This window comes from Pseudonaja textilis, chromosome Z, assembly GCF_049901715.1.
Source record: "Pseudonaja textilis isolate UNSWEBS1 chromosome Z, rPseTex1.2, whole genome shotgun sequence".
Taxonomy (NCBI): Eukaryota; Metazoa; Chordata; class Lepidosauria; order Squamata; family Elapidae; genus Pseudonaja; species Pseudonaja textilis.
The window spans coordinates 1,134,519-1,154,343 of record NC_142008.1 but is presented as its reverse complement, the minus strand read 5'-3'; the positions used below and the strand labels follow the sequence as shown (position 1 = coordinate 1,154,343).

The window sequence follows — 19,825 nt, the reverse complement described above, 5'->3', positions numbered from 1 at the left end:
TAGATAGATAGATAATAGGTAGGTAGATAGATAGATAGATAGATGATAGATAGATAGATAGATAGATAGATAGATAGTAGATAGATAGATAGATAGATAGATAGATAGATAGATAGATAGATAGATAATAGACTGATAGATAATAGATAGATAATATTGATAATGGATGGATGATAGATAGATAGATAGATAGATAGATAGATAATAGGTAGATAGATAGATAGATAGATAGATAGATAGATAGATAGATAGATGATAGATAGATAGATAGATAGATAATTAGGTAGGTAGGTAGGTAGGTAGATAGATAGATAGATAATAGGTAGGTAGATAGATAGATAGATAGATAGATAGATGATAGATAGATAGATAGATAGATAGATAGATAGATATAGATAGATAGATATGAGAGAGGGAGAGAGAGGTATGTGAGAGGGGATACGTAGGTAGGTAGGCAGAGACAAATGAGAGAGAGATGGGTGAAGAGAGGTATGTGAGAGAGAATAGAGAGATAGAGATAGATGGACAGATAGATAGATAATGATAGATAGATAAAAATGAGAGAGGGAGGGAGGGAGAAAGGGGTGTGTGCGTGAGAGAGAGAGAGGGGGGGAGGGAGGGAGGGAAGGAAGGAGGGAGGGAGGGAAGGAGAGAAGTATGTGAGAGAGGATACATCCATACATAAATATATACACATATACACATACAGAGAGAGGGAGAGGGAGGGAGAGGGAGAAGGGGAAAACACCCGAACTCGCTCCCTTTCCCCACCTCAGCGGGGCTTCCCTAGGTTAGGAGGATGGGTAGGTGGGGGAGATTAACCAGGTTTGACCCACATCCTAAGGGGCAGGTGGAACACGAGGAGGAGGAGGGGATTATGGGAAGCCTAAACCCTGTCTAAAACAGGATTTACCTGGAGGGTAAATCTGGTCAAAGGAAGGCCAGAAAGATGGCTTAGCGTGACAGCTCGGCATTGAGGGAGAAGGACAATTGTGTGTGGGGGGAAATACAAAGAGTTGTGGGTTCTTGAGGGTGTGGGTGTTGACACAGCCTTTCTTTCTTTTTTCCCTTTCTCTCTTTCTCTTTCTTGCTTTCTCTCAGTTGCTCTTTTGCCCTTCTTCCTTCCTTCTTTCTTTCTCTTTCTTTCTTCCTCTCTCTCTTTCTCATTTTCTCCTTCCTTCTTTCTTTTCCCTTTTTCTTTCCTTCCTTCATTTCTTACTATCTTTCTTTTTCTGTTTTTCCTTCCTTCCCATCCATCCTCATACATCTCCTTCCTTCCTCCTTCCTTCCTTTTTATTTCTTAATTTCCCCTCCCTCTTTCTTTTTCTTTCTTTCATTCACTTCCTTTTTTTCTCAAATTCTTATTTTCTCCTTCTTTCTTTCCTTTCTCTTCCTTCCTTCTTTCCTTTTTTCTTTCTTTCTTTCTTTCTCCTTCCTCCCTTCACCAGGCTTGGCATCCGGACTCTTTGCTGCAAAAGCTCTTATTACACAGCACAAAACAAGATTTTTTTTTTTACCCCACCTTCAGCCTGTCTTCAAATCTGCAGAGTCAGAGAGGAGAAGCCAAGGCTGTTCCAGGCTCTGCCCATCTCTGCCCTCCCTTCTTTGTGTTTGTGTGTGTGTGTGTGTGAGAGAGAGAGAGAGAGAGAGACAAATCCTGAGCTCTTCTGCCACTGATCCTCCGTGGGCAAGAGGGAACATCCTTCAGGTAGATAGATAGATAGATAGATAGATAGATAGATAGATAGATAGATAGATAGATAGATAGATAGATAGATAGATATAGATAGATAGGCAGGTAGATAGACAGACAGACAGACAGACAGACAGACAGACAGACAGACAGATAGATAGATAGACAGACAGACAGGGATTGAAATAGAGAGACAGAAAGAAAGAGACAGAGACACACACACACAGAGAAATAAGAGAGAGAGAGATAAGAGACAGGAAAGAGAGATAAATAGATGGAATATAGAGAGAGATAAGAGAGATAAATAGATAGATGATAGATATAGAGAAGAGAAAGAGAGAGATCGTGTGCGTGTGTGTGTGTATGTGTGTATATATATATATATATATATATAAATAATACAAAAACAAATACACACACACACACACATTGATATATTTTACAATCTATAATCGTAAGGCCGGAAGAAAAAGGCAACCCATTTTTGGGGGTGGTGTTGGGGGTGGATTGAAGCACCGCACAGACCTTCCTGAATATTTGACGGTGTTGTTTTTTTAATCTGGGGGTGTGATGGAGGGATGGGCAGGGCCGTTGTTTTTTCGGAAAGGAAACATTGGAACAATTAAAATTAAAATTAAGAAAAGGACAGAATTTCCCAAAGTTTTTGTGTTTCCCCCTCGGGGGCGGAATTTGGGGGAGGGGTCACCCTCCCTCTCCCTCTTCTTAGGTTGGATATTGCAGCCCCCCCACCCCAAATAAAGAGCCCGAACAACGCAAGACCTTTTTTTGGGGGAGTTGTAATCTTGGCTTGCTAAACCAGCATCGCTCTGAATGTGGGAGGGGGTTCCAGGAGGCTCTGGATGAAACGGGGGGGCCTGAGAGAAGATTTGGGGGAGGTCCCAGAAGAAGAGGCGGGGAGGGGAGATTCAAAAAGAGGGGTAGGCCTGGCCTGGGCCCTATTTTGTGTCTGCTTATCTCCCCCCCAAATCCTATCCCAAAAGAAAGGGCTCCGAAATGGCCCTCCCCTGCACCCCACCCCCACCCTAAGGAGACCCCCACACACACTCCCTGCCCAAGGACGGGCACGTCAGGCAAACTTCCTTGGGTGAGGGAAGGGCCCCCCACCCCAATTCCCTATGTGGCTCATCCCGCTGCTCACCTTGGCGTGGGGGGGCGCAGGACAGCAAGGCCCAGATGGGGGGGTTCAGAAGACGAGGGGGGTCCCATTGGTTTCTCTGGGATTGGCACAAACACACACACACACACACACACACACACACCGGCACCTCTCCATCCCTCCCTCTTTCCTTCCTTCCTTCTGTCTGTCATCTCTCCATCTAATCTCTTTTTCTCTGTGTGTCTCTTTCTATCATCTCTCTCTATCTCACCTCTCTCTCTCTCTCTCCTCCTAATCTCTCTCTCTGTCTCTCTTTCCCTCCCTATCCATCCATCTCCCTCTCTATATCCATCCCTCCATCCATCTTCTTACCTATCTCATCTATTTATATCTCATCTCTCTCTCTTTCCAATCTACCATATATATCTACCATATACCACACACACACACACACACACACACACATACACACACACACACACTTACACACACACACACACACACACACACACATATATGTATGGCATTCAGCTTTGTTCGGGTATTTTCCCATGTCATTGTATAGATATAGATATAGATATTTTCTTAAGTTTTAGGTGCCCATGAATGGTACTCAGCTTTGTTCGGTATATTTTCCCACGTCATTGTAGTTGTGCTTTTAAAGTTATAGCAACGTTTCGGCAGAATCTCATCTGCCATCATCAGGCTTCCGTATTGTGTTCGATGAGATTCTGCCGAAACATTGCTACAACTTTAAAAGCACAACTATAATGACGTGGGAAAATACCCGAACAAAGCTGAATACCGTACATGTATATGTATATGTATATGTATATGTATATGTATATGTATATGTATATGTATATGTATATGTATATATAATCTTTCATCTCTCCCTCTCTCTCCCTCTACACACACACACACACACACACACACACACACACACACATATAATCATACCACATCATCTTTCATCTCTCTCTCTCTCTGTTTCTCTCTCCCTCTCTCAACTCTCTCCCTCTCTCCCCCCATCTCTATAGATATAGATATATATCCTCTTTCGTCTCTCTCTCTCTCTCTCTCTCTCTCTCTCGCTCGCTCGCTCGCTCGCTCGCGGGCTTTGGGGAATCCAAGCAAGGGTGTGTGTGCAGTGGGTGCGGGTCGGGGGGGGGGTGTTGGGATCTCACCTGGCTGCATCGGCGGCGCCTCCGGGGCTTGGCGTCCCGTTGCCTCCCCAGGCATGACGAGGGGCGCTTCCAGGGACACCCCACTCCTCCCCTTTCCCACCAGCCGGCTGTGGGTTTGCTCGGGGCGGGGGTCGTCCGGCCGGCCGAAGGTGTGTATGGGGGGTGGTGGTTGGGAGAGGGGGCTCTGCGCAGCCGGCCAGGAGGAAGAAGGGAGGGGATGGCAGGAGGGAGAGAGGGAGGGGAGGGGCGGCCAGGAGCCCAACGAGCCTGCGCGGAGGAGGAGAAGGAGGGCTCTGCTTAGGGGTGGGGGTGGGCGGGGGCGCCCGGCTGGCGATCCAGGCTTGGAGGATGCTCGGCTGGGATGCGGAGCGCTCCGTCATCCCGGCTGATGTCAGCGGGCGGCGGAGCTTCCTCTGGTCCAGCTTCCTCCTCCCCCTCCCTCTCGGAGTGGGGGGGCAGTGGGGGTGATGGAAAGGGAGAGTGTGTGTGGGGGGAGGAGGCGTGTGCCAGGCACTGCAGAGAGAGGGGGAGGGGGAGAAGAAGGGGAGGGACCTGGGGAGGCTGGACCGTTGCATCAGCCCGGGGATTTGAACCCCGGAAAAGAGGGGGCGAGGCTCGGAGGGAGCAGCCCAAGAGGAGTGGCACCTGAAAAGAATGTGAGGGCACCTGAAAAGGGGGGGTGACCCACAGCAGGAAAGGTAGAACCCCGAAAAAGGGGGTAAGTCTCAGCCTTACCCCCCTCACCCCACCAAAGGGGTGTGCACGGCTGAGCAGGAAGGCAGCGCTGGCGCCCCACAAAAACCGCCACCCAGGACCACTTGCACCCCAGAAAAAGGGGGGTGCAAGCCTCAACAGCGGAGATTCCGCTCGCACCCCCCAAAAGGGGGCTGTTTGCAGTACACCCCCTGCTTTTTTGCAGGTCTCCAGTAGCAGCAGCAACCTGTCCAAAAAGAGGGGGTCCTAAGCCCACCGGGGGACAGGGGGCAGAAGGGTCCCCCTTGGTGGGGAGAGCATGGGGTGTAGCCATGGGGGTCCTGGATGCGACAGGGTCTCCCAGATTTGGGGGGCGTGCTTCACGCCATCCCTGCGAGGTGGGCCAAGGGAAGAAGAGACCGCCGTGTCCGTTTGGGGTCCGGTCGGATTCAAACTCCAATGGTGGACAACCCCACCCCTATCCTCCACCCAGTGTGACCCCCTCCTTTGGCTATTTGGGGTGGACAGGAGACAGACAGGAGTTTCTCGACTTACGACAATCCGTTTAGCGACCGTTCCAAGTGACTATGGCCCTACAGGAAAAAGGGGGGTTGCACACTTAACGATCACTACAGCAGCATTCCCCTCCCCGGGTCACACAATCAACAGGTAGATAGCTTGGCAGATGACTCGTAGTTTTGACGGTCCCAGGGTTCTGCAAGTAGTGTCAAGAGTGGCGGGGGCGGAAGCCCTATTCACTGAACAACCGTGGGACTCAGGGAAGAAGGGCAGGGATTCACTTAACAACAACGGCAAGGAAGGCGTTCCGAGGGCGCAACACTCCCTGGACAAAGGTTCTTGTTTCGCGAACAGAAAGGTTGGGGCTCAATTGTGGTTGTAAGGCGAGACTGCCTGGACTCTTGAAACCAGACCCAACAAACCTGTTGGGGTTTTTTTTTGCTTCTCTATCTAGCCCACAGGTGTCAAAGTGGATTTCTTGGAGGCCGCATCAACATTGTAGTTCTCCGGGGGCATGGATTTTTGGCCCTTTTCAGCCTGTTTTAGGCCCGTTTTTCAGCCCGTTTGGGTGAGTTTTTCGCCTCACGGCCCATTTTTGGCCTGTTTTTCAGCCATTTGGGGCCTGTTTTGGGCTGATTTTTCAGCCCTTTTGGGGCCATTTCTCAGCTATTTTCAGCCTGTTTTATAGCCTGTTATCAGACCATTTTCTGGCTTTTTTGGCCTATTTTACGGCCGGTTTTGGGTCTGTTCTTTGGCCCGTTTTTCAGCTCATTTTTCAGCCCATTTCAAGGCCATTTCTCAGCTATTTTCGGTCTAGTTTTGGTCCATTTTTGACCCGTTTCCATCCTATTTTCATCCTGGTTCCTTGTCCATTTTCAGCCCATTTTACAGCCTGTTATCAGCCCTTTTTTCAGCTCTTTTTGGGCCCATTATCTGGCTATTTTTGGCCTGTTCTATTTATGGCCCGTTTTGGGCCTATTTTCAGCTCATTCATTGGCCCATTTTAAGCATTTTGAGTCTGTTTTTCAGCCCATTTTTTAGCCCATTTTGGGGCCATTTCTGAGCTATTTTCAGCCTGTTTTTTGCCATTTCAGCTTGTTTTACAGCCCGTTATCAGCCCATTTTTTGGCTGTTTTGGGGGCCATTTTCTGGCTTTTTTGGATCTGTTTTTGGCCCATTTTTCAATTCATTGTTTGGCCCATTTGGGGGCCATTTCTCAGCTATTTTCAACAGGTTTTATGGCCCGTGTTTTTGGCCCATTTTGGACCTGTTATCAGCCTGTTTTTTGGCTAATTTCAGCCCTTTTGGCCCATTTTTTTGGCCTGTTTTACGGCCCATTTCCAGCCTGCTTTGGGCCCATTTTTGGCCCAATTTCAACCAGCAGAGTGTTGGAGGAGGCCATGGAGGGTGCAAACCAGACGTGGGTGGGTGCACGCAGCCCCTTTTAGCTGCCACAGGCACCACAGGCCGGTCCCTTGGTATTTCCAGGCAGCTCATGGGCCAGACTTAAGCACCCCGTGGGCCGGATTCGGTTCGTGGTCCTTGAGTTTGACACCCCTGATCTAGCCTAATATTTGGATCTCCTGGTGGCCTCTCACCCTGGGACAAAACAAACAGATTGATCTAATTTTGGACGTTGAATTCGGCTCAGTGCTGTCACCTGCTGTTTGAAAGATTAAAATGGCCCTTGATTCCTGTTCCTTTTCTTGCGGCAGCATTGTAAATTGGAGGGGGGGGGGGAGGCTGGATTGGATGACCTCTTCATGATTCATTTTATGAGCTGGAGATGGGATGTGAAGGCATGGAGGATCGAATTGTGATCTTTCCAGAACTAGAAAAATGGGGTTTTGGTCTTAGAGCTTTTGTGAGCCTTTGTTGGTTTTGGGTTCCTTGCTTGTTACTGTGGGCCTCAGTGAGTCTCTCTCTCTCTCTCTCTCTCTCTCTCTCTCTCTCTCTGTGTGTGTGTGTGTGTGTGTGTGTGTGTGTGTGTGTAGCAATAGATTTGTCTTTTTGTGTGTGTTTTGTTTCTCTGTAGCTGTGTGTCAATCTGTCTCTGTGTGTGCGTTTCTGTATTCATCCATCCATCCATCCTATCTACCAATTCATCCTATCTATCCATCTAGTATCGATTCATCCATCTCATTATCTATCCATCCATTCATCCATCCATCATCTATCTATCTATCTATCTCAGGGGTTTTCAAACTTGGCAAGTTTAAGACTTGTGGACTTCAACTCCCAGAATTCCTGAGCTAACATGACTGGAGGAGGAGGAGGAATTCTGGGGGTTGAAGTCCACAAGTCTTAAAGCCCTCAAGTTTGAAGACCCCTGATCCATCTAATATCTCTGTATCTATCTAATCTACTATCTATAGATATTATCATCAATCTATCCATCTATCATTTCTATATCTAATTATCATCTATGTATATCTATCAATCTCTGCATCCATCATATCTGTCTCTCTCTCTCTCCCTCCCTTCCTCCATCTTCTGCCTTCTGAAAGTCTGATAAATATCGTAACCATAATTTAATTCCAGATGGTTTTTCCATGGCTCTGAAAAGAATGGTCGGCACCGTAAAAGATGGTTTAATGCCGGTTCTGTCAGCCCGGAGTGTCCTTTAAGAAAGCCGACGGGTGGCTTGCAAAAACGACCACTGGGCGCGTGCTTAGCGTGTTTTCCCCCTTGTGACGTGTGTACGGGTGTGTCGGGGACTCGGCAACCCAGGAAGGAAACATTCCATTGGCCTTGGTGGGTGTCAATGCCCGGTGGTTGCTATGGCAACTGCCTCCTGGTCCTCCGGCCTTTTATCTCCATGGCGACAGGCAGGGAAACCCTGCTTAGGGATGGTGGATGAGAGTTGGAAGGGACCTGGGAGGTGATCTATCCCAACCCCCTGCTCCATCAGGAGACTCTCGTAGGATCACAGAGTGGGAAGGGACCTGGGAGGTCATCTAGCCCAACCCCCTGCTCAGCAGGAGACCCTTAGGGAATGACAGACTTGGGGGCTGCTTCCCCCCTCCCCTCTTTTCCCTTCCGCCAACCACCCAACAGAAACCCGGAAAGAGCAGCCAGAGAGGTGGTGGGGGTGGTGTGGTGTTGTGCATTGCCACCCTTGTGTGTCCTTTTGTGGGGGAATGAGGGTCGCATTTGGGGGAGGGGTTGCTTGGTTGGGGGGGGGACACTGGTTTTTTTGGGGGGGGGGGGATGCAGCAGGAGGGATTTGATGAACCGGGACTTGATACATAACCCCACATGAAACTGTGGTCCGCCTACTAAGGTGTCATGGTTGCAACGGGCCCACAATCCTGGTCACCATCAAACCTTAAAAGACGGTTAGATCTTGGCCTCCAGGGGACAGTGAGGCTCAGGGTGCAAGCTGGGGCTTGCTGAGCTTGGTGGGTTGCTTGCAGACGTTTTGTGACCCAACTAGGGAATGTTAACAGGAGTAGAAGGGAGAAGGGTTTGGGAGAGCAAGAAAGCAGGAGAAAAGGAAGGAAGGAAGGAAGGAAGGAAGGAAGGAAGGAAGGAAGGAAGGAGGGAGGGAGGGAGGGAAGGAGGAAGGGAGGAAGGGAGGAAGGGAGGAAGGAAGGAAGGAAGGAAGGAAGGAAGGAAGGAAGGAAGGAAGGAAGGAAGGAAGGAAGGGAGAGGACTGCATGGGTCCTTGGTGCTCTCTGAGCTGGTTGGTTTTCTTGCAGACGTCTCATGACCCAGCTAGGGAACATCATCAGGACTACAAGGATGGGGTTTGCGGAGAGGAGGAGGAGGAGGATCGAACTAGGGAACCTAATCAGTGCCAGAAGGAAGGAGATTACAGGGAGGCGGAAGAGGAGGGAGAAGGAAGAGGAAGAAGACATAAATACACAAAGAGAGAGAGAGATGGATGGATGGAAGGAAGGAAAGAAAATGTGAAAAAAAAGAGAAGGAGGGAGGGAAGGAAGAAAGGAAGGGTGGCTGGGAATCCAGTTATTGTTGAGTGACGAGTTAAGATGGGTGAAGTCATCGCTCAATCTTGAGAACCTGCCAGGTGGAAGATGGGGGGGGACTTCAACTCCCAGAATCCCGGGCTGGCATGCTTTAACAGGGGAGGACTCCAACTCCCAGAATCTCCCAGCCCGCCAACTTCTGATTGTTTTCCGATCTTCTCCATACTTGCAAGGATTGTCTGAGGCAAAATGCCCATTTTGGTTCACCGGCCGCAATGTCAATCAACGCTGTCAAATCAGCCCGATTGGCTCCAGGATCTCGGTGACTCGCAATACAACGGTTGAAAAATGAGTCCATTGATCCCCGCCATTTTGCTGAGCCAACCCCACCCCCACCCCCAAAAAAAGTGGATTAAAGAGATTCCACAAATTTGACACGCCCAGATTTATATTCAAATTGTAAAGTGGAGAAATTTGAACTCGGAGCCTTTCAGCCACAAAGGCAAAACAAATAGGTTAGTCCTCGACTTACGACCATAAAAAGAGCCCAACGTTTCGGCCACTAAGCAAGATGGTTGTTCAAAGTGAATTTTGTCCCAAGTTAGAACCTTTCTGGCCCAGTTAAGTGAGTCACACAGACACTAAGCGAATCCGTCTTATCCGTTGATTTTCGCTCCTCAGGTGGTTGCAGAAGGATCGCGTTACCCCTGTCATAAATACGAGTCAGCTGCCAGGCGTCGGAGTTTGGATCATGAAACCAAGGGGAACGCTGTGACGGTCATAAGTGTGAAACACGGCCCTAAGTCCCTGCAACCATCATAAATGTGAGTCGGAGGCCAAGCATCCCAAATCCAGAGAGCTCTCGACAGTTTGTTTAGTGACCGTTCCAAGTTACAACGGCACTGGGAAAAGGGACTGTTGCTCGCACTTAACGACTGTCACAAATTCGGACGCTCGGCGATCGGCTCGTATTCATGACATCCTGGCCTCCCGCATCCTCTTTCAGTGACCAAAGTCGACATACGACCATGTGGCTCCCTTTTAAAAAGTGCCGATTCGCTTCATGACCATGGCAAAAAATGTCATAAAACGAGGCAATATTTGCCGGAAGGTCTTGTTTACAACCAAAATTTGTGAGCTCCATGATGGTCGGAAGAGGAGGAGTAGCACTACGTGCCGGGCGCCGAGCTTCCCCAATTTGGTGACCGTGGTCGTAAGTGTGAGGAACTGTCCTAAAGTCTCTGTTTCGAGGGCCGTTGTGATGTCGGTTGCTAAACAGATGGTCGTAAGTCGAGGATGGTCCCACTCCCCCTTTCTCCTCACTCCGAGGAGACTTTTCGAACCCTCCAAATCCAGGAAGCCCAGAAAGAGAAGCCGATTCTGTACAAAACAATCATCTTAATTCCACCCTTAATTTCACTTCCTCGCACTTTACACGCCGTTGCAAAGTCCCTAGCCCGCCAAGTCTGTGGCAAGCGCTTTCTGCATCTTGTCTTTGAGATACTGAGTCTTCTTCCACTCCGTGTTCAGGTTGAACCACTCGTGGTAAGGAACCTGGGGAGGGAAATAAAAAAGAGACGATTCGGATTTTCCGGGAAGGTCGGGGAAATCATAGGGTGGGAAGGGGACTTGGAGGTCATCTAGTCCCACCCGCTATTCGAGCTGGAAACCCTGACGGAATCATAGGATAGTGACCTTCTAGTGACTAGTCCAACCTCCTGCTCGAGCTGGAAACCCTGACAGAATCATAGAAGAACAGGGATGGAAGGGTCCTTGGAGGTCATCTAGTCCAACAACGCTGCTCAAGCAGGCGGCCTCATACCGTCAGGTTTGCTTCTCTGCTCAGTTAGTTTACCTTTGCTGTTCCTTGCCCTGCCCGCTGAGGCTTTGGAGAAGAGGTGGACCCCTTGCCATTACATGTTTTGTTTCTTTTTATTAGGTGGATAGAGATAGACAGACAGATGATAGAGGTAGATAGAGATGATATAGAGATGATATAGAGATAGATGATATAGAGATAGATAGATAGATAGATAGATAGATAGATAGATAGATAGATAGATAGATAGATAAGAGAATGATAAGACATAGATATATATCGAGATAATAGAGATGATGGATGATATACAGAGATAGATAGAAATAGATAGATGATAGAGATATAGATAGATAAGGTATAGATAGATAGATAGATAGATAGATAGATAGATAGATAGATAGATAGATAAGAGATAATGATAGATAAGACATGATAGAGAGACAGACATATATTGAGATAATAGAGATGATGGATGATATAGATACAGAGATATAGTTAGATGATAGAGATAGAAATAGAGATGACAGATAGATAAGATACATAATATAGAGATAGAAATAGATATAGATAGATATAAAAGATAGATTATAGAGATGATAGAGATAGATAAGATAGATGATAAAGATAGATAGTATACACACACACACACACACACACATCAATGAGAGAGAGAGAGAGAGAGAGAGATCGTAACATGGCGCAAAGCTCACTGCGCTCTGGGCTGAATGGTGGTCGTAAGTCAAGCCTGGCCTGTACTTCTTAGGAAGTGGGGGTGGGGTGTCCCGAATCACGAACGGCAGCCGGTGGCCGACCCCTCCCAGACTCACCTCCACAACCACGAAGCCGGCTGTTTGCAGATGCCGTCGCTCCATCATGAAGCGCCCCAGAAGGTCTTTGCTTCGGCTGCTGAAGTTGGGGAACTCCCAGAGGAGGAAAGCCACCCTGGGAGGGAGGGAGGAAGGAGAGGAGGGAGAGGAGGGAGGAGGGAGGAAGGAAGGAAAGAAGGAAGGAAGGAAGGAGGGAGGGAAGGAAGGAGAGGAGGGAGAGGAGGGAGGAAGGAAAGGAAGGAGACAAGGGAGGGATGGAAGGGGGAAGGAAAGAAGGAAGGAAGGGAGGGAGGGAGGGAGGAAGGAGGGAAGGAAAGAAGGAAGGAAGGAAGGAAGAAAGGAAGGAAGGAAGGAAGGAAGGAAGGAAGGAAGGAAGGAAGGAAGGAAGGAAGGAAGGAAGGGAGGGAGGGAGAGAGGGAGGAAGGATAGAAAGGAGGAGGGAGGGAAGGAAGGAAGGAAAGGAGGGAGAGAGGGAGGAAGGAAAGGAAGGAGATGAGGGAGGGATGGAAGGGGAAGGAAAGAAGGAAGGAAGGGAGGGAGGGAGGAGGAAGGAGGAAGGAAAGAAGGAAGGAAGGAAGGAAAGGAGGGAAGGAAGAAAGGAAGGAAGGAAGGGAGGGAGGGAGGGGAGGGAGGGAGGGAGGGAGGAGGAAGGAAAGAAAGGAGGGAGGGAGGGAAGGAAGGAAGGAGGGAAGGAAAGAAGGAAGGAAGGAAGGAAGGATGGAAGGAAAGGAGGGAGGGAAGGAAGGAAGGAAAGGAGGGAGAGAGCGAGGAAGGAAAGGAAGGAGAGGAGGGAGGGATGGAAGGGGGAAGGAAAGGAAGGAGAGGAGGGAGAGGAGGGAGGAAGGAAGGAGGGAAGGAAGGAAGGGAAGGAAGGAAACGAGGGAGGGAGGAAAGGAAGGAAAGAAGGAAGGAGGGAGGGAAGGAAAGAAGGAAATGAAGGAGAGGAGGTAGGGAGGGAAGGAAAGAAGGAAGGAGGGAGGGAGGAAAGGAAGGAAGGAAGGAAAAGAGGAGGGAGGAAGGCAGGAAGGGAGGGAAGGCAGGAAGAGAGGGAAGAAGGAAGGAAAGGATGGCAGGAAGGGGGAGGAAGGAAGGGAGGAAGGAGGGAGAAGGAAGGGAGGGAGGTATGGAAGGGAGGAGGAAGCACAAAGGAAGAAAGAGAAGAAGGAAAGGAAGGGAAAGGCAGAAAGGAGGGAGGAAGGAGCACAAAGGAAGGGAGGGAAGTAAGAATGAAAAAGTGAATGAAAAGGAATGAAGGACAAAGAGAAAGGAAGGAAGGAAGGAAGAAGAGAGAGGGAGGCATGGAAGGAAAGAATGGAGAGAGGGAAAAAGCACAATGGAAGGAAGGGAAGGAAGAATGAAAATGAAGGAAAAAGAAGGAAGGGCAAAGAGGAAGGAAGGAGGGAGGAAGCACAGAGGAAGAAATGAAAGAAAAAGAAGAAAGAAGTAAGGAAAGTAGGGAGGGGGGAAGGAAAGGAAGGAGAGGAAGGAAGGAGGGCAAAGGGGAAGGGAAGAGAAGGGAGGGAAAAATAAGAAAAATCAAGCAGAGCTAAAAGAAGAGGTTGTATATATATATATATACCGTAAGTTAATTAATTCTTCCTCCTTCCAGCACTGATGCCATTTCTGCATCAGCTCTTTTCAGTTTCCGGATTCAACCACGTTCCTTTTATTACCTAGCTATTTTGGGTGGCGGGGGGATCCTCCTCTCCCCCTTTTGCCTACCTGTAGGCGGGGGTGTCTCACCTTCTGACCCCTGACTCCAAAATCTCTTTGGCAGGTCGGTCCACGGATAAAGCGTCCTGTTCGGCCACGGGGAGCGGATTGTTTTCAGAGTCCAAAATCATCTCAGCATCTACAAAAGAGAGGAGGAGTGGATTCTTCGTCCTCAAGTTACAACCACGAGGGCGCCTCCGAATTTACATCGCTAAGTGAGACCCTGAACAAAGGGAGTTTTCGTCCCATCTTACGACCTGTCTGGCTCTAGCCATTAGTAGAGTTTTCTCCTGGTGCGCTGTGCAGGTTTCTCCCCCACACCGGCCCCGAAACTGGAAGCTCGCCTCAAAATTGTGGTGCCAATCGGCGATAGGGAGCAGCAACAAAGGGGTGAAAGAGCCACATGCAGCTCTAGAGACCCTGCGTGGCCGACTCCTACATTAAGCAAACACCTGCAGTGGTTCAGTGAATTTTGTCTTCCCGTCGACGTCGCTCCTCGGAATGTCGCTCCAAGGGAAACTGCGACCGTGATAAATACGAGTTGTTTTTGCCAAGCGCTCAATTCGGATCATGCGACTTGGGAAGCAGTCGTTCAGTGTGTAAAACGGTCCTCAGTCGCTGTTCTCGGGGCCTTGGTAGCTTTGAACGGTCGCTAAACAAATAGCGCAGTTAAAGGCAGTTGTCCAAATTTGGAGCGTGTGATGGAGGGGACGGTCGTACGTGTGAGGACTTTCCCCAAATACTTTTCGTGCGGCCGTCCTAACTGTTGAACGCCGTCATGAAACGAACGGTGGCAAGCCAAAGATGACCTGTACGTGGCAGGTGCCCAAATTTGGAGCATGTGACTGTGATAACAGTCGTAAGTGCGAGGACTTTCCCTGAATCCCTTTTTATGTGTGGACGTCATAATTTTGAATGGTCACTAAACGAAAACAGAGACCTCAGCCCAGGGTGTAAGGTAAGCCAGGAGGCCCAAATCTGTTCAGCTTCTAAGGAGATGGGGCAGAGTGGATGATGGGTTTCGGAACCACTGCAGGTCCATAGGAGGTATGGATAGTCCCCGACTTACAACCACTCATTTAGAGACAGTTCGAAGTTATGGCACTGAAAAAAAGGGGCGTTTTTCACACTTACAACCATTGCAGTGTCCCCACAGTAAAGTCAGCAACCAACTTGTATTTATGACGGCTGCAGAGTCCAGGGGAGTCATGCGATCCACTTTTATGACTGTCCAAAGAGCAAAGTCAACGGGAAGCCGGATTTTGATAAGGTATGGACCAGGTTCTCTAGGAAGAGTGTAACAGTTGAAGGGTTTGGGAATTGTTGCAGGCCCGCCAGAGGAGCAGCTACTCCGTGACTTACGACGCTTTGTTTAGTGACCATCCCAAGTTACAACGGCCCTGAAAAAAGGGACACACTTACCATCACTAAGCGAATGGTTGTAAGTCGAGGCCTACCTGCAATTCAGAATATCAGAAATAATTCAGCAGAGATATGGCTGCTTGCGCTCAAAAATTCCCTATAGTTGTTTATTATTATTATTATTATTATTATTATTATTATTATTATTATTATTATTATTATTATTATTATTTTAACTATGGTATTCAGGCAGTTGAGTTATGATGGATCGTTTAGTGATGGTCTGAAGTTTCAATGAAAAAAAGAGCCATTTTTCACACTTAGGACCTGCGGTCCCACGCTCAAATTTACAACGCTTGTCCAGTGACTTGTATTTATGACATTTGCGGCATCGCGGGTGGGAGGACGACGAGCCATGTGTCAAGGATTCGCTTAATGACTGCATGGCTCACTTCCCCGTTGCAGAGATTCACTGAACAAGGGCAGCCAGGAAAGCCATTCAAGATGGGGCCAGCCCAAAACCTTGAAAGCCTCTAGCTTAACGACGGCCCTTGTGAGCTGTCGTTAGCGGACAACCTCTAAAGAGGGGTCTCCTGGCAGGAGGTTGGACTAAAGGACCTCTAAAGGTCCTTTCAAAAGTTTTACATTCTGGTTTTTAAGTACTCACAAATCTGAATTGAACTAACCTGACCAGTTGCGGGGGATTCACTTAACGACCAGGGTGAGAAAGGTGGGAAAAAGACAGCCAAGGTCTCACTTAGAGATGGAAATTGGGCTCAACTGTGTCGTAAGTTGATGACTAGTTTTTTCGAGCATTCAGGAGCTGCAAGTTGAGATAGCTGGGGGAGCTAAGCCACTCCCCAACTTTAGTGGGGTCCACCCTAACCACCACCACCCCCAAACTGAGCTGGGACACTTGGGGGTCCTCGCACCGAGCTTCCAGCCGAAGGGGTGTAAATCGCGAAATGGACCTTCGCCTCGCTGCCGGCCACCTTGGCGAGGATGGCGTTGACGTCGGTCTGGAGAGGAGTGGGGGTCCGGCTGACCCCCAGATCCTGGAGGGTCAGCTTCTCCGGCGGTAAGTAGGGCCCATCGTAACCCGGAGATTCCAGCTGGGCCGTGGTGTTGATGTGCAGGAGTTTGAGCCAGGAGTTCTGACGGGCGGCGTCCAGTTCCCTGCAGGGGGTGAGAGAAGTGAGAAGAATCAGAGGGTGGAAGGGAGTGCAGAGGTCATCTAGCGGACCCCCATCTCTCTCTCTCTCTCTCTCTCCTACCCTATTTCTGTCCTTCCCTTCCTTCCTTCCTTCCTTTTCTTCCCTTCCTTCCTCTCTCCCTCCCTCCCTCTCCTGTCCTTTTTCTATTCTGTCCTTCCTTCCCTTCCTTCCTCTCCTGCCCTCTTTCTATTTCTGTCCTTCCTTCCTTCCTTCCTTCCTTCCTTCTTTTTCTTCCTTCCTTCCTCTCCTCCCCTCCCTCTCCTGTCCTTTTTCTATTCTGTCCTTCCTTCCCCTTCCTTCCTCTCCTGCCCTCTTTCTATTTCTGTCCTTCCTTCCTTCCTTCCTTCCTTCCTTCTTTTTCTTCCCTTCCTTCCTCTCCTCCCTCCCTCTCTCCTGTCCTTTTTCTATTTCTGTCCTTCCTTCCCCTTCCTTCCTCTCCTCCCTCCCTCTCCTGCCCTTTTCTATTCTGTCCTTCCTTCCCTTCCTTCCTCTCCTCCTCCCTCTCCTGCCCTTTTTCTATTTCTGTCCTTCCTTCCTTCCTTCCTCTCCTCCCTCCCTCTCCTGCCCTCTTTCTATTTCTGTCCTTCCTTCCTTCCTTCCTTCCTTCCTTCCTTCCCTTCCTTCCTCTCCTCCCTCCCTCTCCTGCCCTCTTTCTATTTCTGTCCTTCCTTCCTTCCTTCCTTCCTTCCTTCCTTCCTTCCTCTCCTCCCTCCCTCTCCTGCCCTTTTTCTATTCTGTCCTTCCTTCCTTCCTTCCTTCCTTCCTTCCTTCCTTCTTTCTTCCCTTCCTTCCTCTCCTCCCCTCCCTCTCCTGCCCTTTTTCTATTCTGTCCTTCCTTCCTTCCTTCCTTCCTTCCTTCCTTCCTTCCTTCCTTCCTTTCCTTCCTCTCCTCCCTCCCTCTCCTGCCCTTTTTCTATTCTGTCCTTCCTTCCTTCCTTCCCTTCCTTCCTTCCTTCCTTCCTTCCTTCCTTCCTTTCCTTCCTCTCCTCCCTCCCTCTCCTGCCCTCTTTCTATTTCTGTCCTTCCTTCCTTCCTTTCTTCCCTTCCTTCCTCTCCTCCCTCCCTCTCCTGCCCTCTTTCTATTTCTGTCCTTCCTTCCTTCCTTCCTTCCTTCCTTCCTTCCTTCCTTCCTTCCTTCCTTCCTTCCCTTCCTTCCTCTCCTCCCTCCCTCTCCTGCCCTTTTTCTATTTCTGTCCTTCCTTCCCTTCCTTCCTCTCCTCCCTCCCTCTCCTGCCCTCTTTCTATTTCTGTCCTTCCTTCCTTCCTTCCTTCCTTCCTTCCTTCCTTCCCTTCCTTCCTCTCCTCCCTCCCTCTCCTGCCCTCTTTCTATTTCTGTCCTTCCTTCCTTCCTTCCTTCTTTTCTTCCCTTCCTTCCTCTCCTCCCTCCCTCTCCTGTCCTTTTTCTATTTCTGTCCTTCCTTCCCTTCCTTCCTCTCCTCCTCCCTCCCCTCTCCTGTCCTTTTTCTATTTCTGTCCTTTCTTCCCTTCCTTCCTCTCCTCCCTCCCTCTCCTGCCCTTTTTCTATTCTGTCCTTCCTTCCCTTCCTTCCCTCTCCTCCCTCCCTCTCCTGTCCTTTTTCTATTTCTGTCCTTCCTTCCTTCCTTCCTTCCTTCCTTCCTTCCTTCCTTCCTTCCTTCCTTCCCCTTCCTTACTCTCCTCCCTCCCTCTCCTGCCCTTTTTCTATTCTGTCCTTCCTTCCCCTTCCTTCCTCTCCTCCCTCCCTCCCTCCTGCCCTCTTTTCTATTTCTGTCCTTCCTTCCTTCCTTCCTTCCTTCCTTCCTTCCTTCCTTCCTTCCCTTCCCTTCCTCTCCTCCCTCCCTCTCCTGTCCTTTTTCTATTTCTGTCCTTCCTTCCTTCCTTCCTCTCCTCCCTCCCTCTCCTGCCCCTCTTTCTATTTCTGTCCTTCCTTCCTTCCTTCCTTCCTTCCTTCCTTTCCTTCCTTCCTTCTTTTCTTCCCTTCCTTCCTCTCCTCCCTCCCTCTCCTGTCCTTTTTCATTTCTGTCCTTCCTTCCTTCCTTCCTCTCCTCCCTCCCTCTCCTGCCCTCTTTCTATTTCTGCCCTTCCTTCCTTCCTTCCTTCCTTCCTTCCTCCCTCCCTCTCCTGCCCTTTTTCTATTTCCTTCCTTCCTACCTTCCCCGCCTTCCTTCCTTTCTTCCTTCCTTCCTCTCCTCCCTCCCTCTCCTGCCCTTTTCTATTTCTGTCCTTCCTTCCTTCCTTCCTTCCTTCCTTCCTTCTTTCTTCCCTTCCTTCCTCTCCCCTCCCTCCCTCTCCTGCCCTTTTTCTATTTCTGTCCTTTCTTCCTTCCTTCCTCTCCCTCCCTCCCTCTCCTGTCCTTTTTCTATTTCTGTCCTTCCTTCCCTTCCTTCCTCTCCTCTCCTCCTCCCTCTCCTGCCCTCTTTCTATTTCTGTCCTTCCTTCCTTCCTTCTTTCTTCCCTTCCTTCCTCTCCTCCCTCCCTCTCCTGTCCTTTTTCTATTTCTGTCCTTCCTTCCCTTCCTTCCTCTCCTCCCTCCCTCTCTCCTGTCCTTTTTCTATTTCTGTCCTTTCTTCCTTCCTTCCTCTCCTCCCTCCCTCTCCTGCCCTTTTCTATTCTGTCCTTCCTTCCCTTCCTTCCTCTCCTCCCTCCCTCTCCTGTCCTTTTTCTATTTCTGTCCTTCCTTCCTTCCTTCCTTCCTTCCTTCCTTCCTTCCTTCCTTCCTTCCTTCCCTTCCTTCCTCTCTCCTCCCTCTCCTGCCCTTTTTCTATTTCTGTCCTTCCTTCCTTCCTTCCTTCCTTCCTTCCCTTCCTTCCTTCCCTTCCTTCCTTCCTCTTCCTTCCTTCCTCCCTCCTCCTCCCTCTCCTGCCCTTTTTTTCTATTTCTGTCCTTTTCTTCCCTTCCTTCCTCTCCTCCTCCTCTCCCTCTCCTGCCCTTTTTTCTATTTCTGTCCTTCCTTCCCTTCCTTCCTCTCCTCCCTCCCTCTCCTGTCCTTTTTCTATTTCTGTCCTTCCTTCCTTCCTTCCTTCCTTCCTTCCTTCCTTCCTTCCCTTCCTTCCTCTCCTCCCTCCCTCTCCTGCCCTTTTCTATTTCTGTCCTTTCTTCCTTCCTTCCTCTCCTCCCCTCCCTCTCCTGTCCTTTTTCTATTTCTGTCCTTCCTTCCCTTCCTTCCTCTCCTCCCTCCCTCTCCTGCCCTCTTTCTATTTCTGTCCTTCCTTCCTTCCTTCCTTCCTTCTTTTCTTCCCTTCCTTCCTCTCTCCTCCCTCCCTCTCCTGCCCTTTTCTATTCTGTCCTTCCTTCCCTTCCTTCCTCTCCTCCCTCCCTCCTCTCCTGCCCTTCTTTCTATTTCTGTCCTTCCTTCCTTCCTTCCTTCCTTCCTTCCTCTCCTCCCTCCCTCTCCTGCCCTTTCTATTTCTGTCCTTCCTTCCTTCCTTCCTTCCTTCCTTCCTTCCTTCCTTCCTTCCCTTCTTTCTTCCTTCCTTCCTCTCCTCCCTCCTCTCCTGCCCTTTCTATTTCTGTCCTTCCTTCCTTCCTTCCTTCCTTCCTTCCTTCCTTCCTTCCTCTCCTCCCTCCCTCTCCTGTCCTTTTTCTATTTCTGTCCTTCCTTCCCTTCCTTCCTTCCTTCCTTCCTTCCTTCCTTCCTTCCTCTCCTCCCCTCCCTCTCCTGCCCTTTTTCTATTCTCCTTCCTTCCCTTCCTTCCTCTCCTCCCTCCCTCTCCTGCCCTTCAGCTTTCTATTTCTGTCCTTCCTTCCTTCCTTCCTTCCTTCCTTCCTTCCTT

The 19,825-nt window shown here is 49.4% G+C and overlaps 1 protein-coding gene across 1 annotated transcript; it reads right to left on the bottom strand.

The window, feature by feature from the left end:
* Positions 1 to 9,578: 9,578 nt before the first annotated feature.
* On the bottom strand, positions 9,579 to 16,030 carry LOC148123884 (FAST kinase domain-containing protein 4-like). The gene is made up of 4 exons (XM_087918175.1): positions 15,792 to 16,030; positions 13,528 to 13,636; positions 11,785 to 11,899; positions 9,579 to 10,692 (listed from the first exon to the last, which is right to left on the bottom strand). The coding sequence occupies exons 2-4, from the start codon at positions 13,626 to 13,628 to the stop codon at positions 10,591 to 10,593; spliced, it is 318 nt and encodes a 105-aa protein (XP_087774301.1). The 5' UTR covers positions 13,629 to 13,636; positions 15,792 to 16,030; the 3' UTR covers positions 9,579 to 10,590.
* Between the last annotated feature and the right edge of the window lie 3,795 nt (positions 16,031 to 19,825).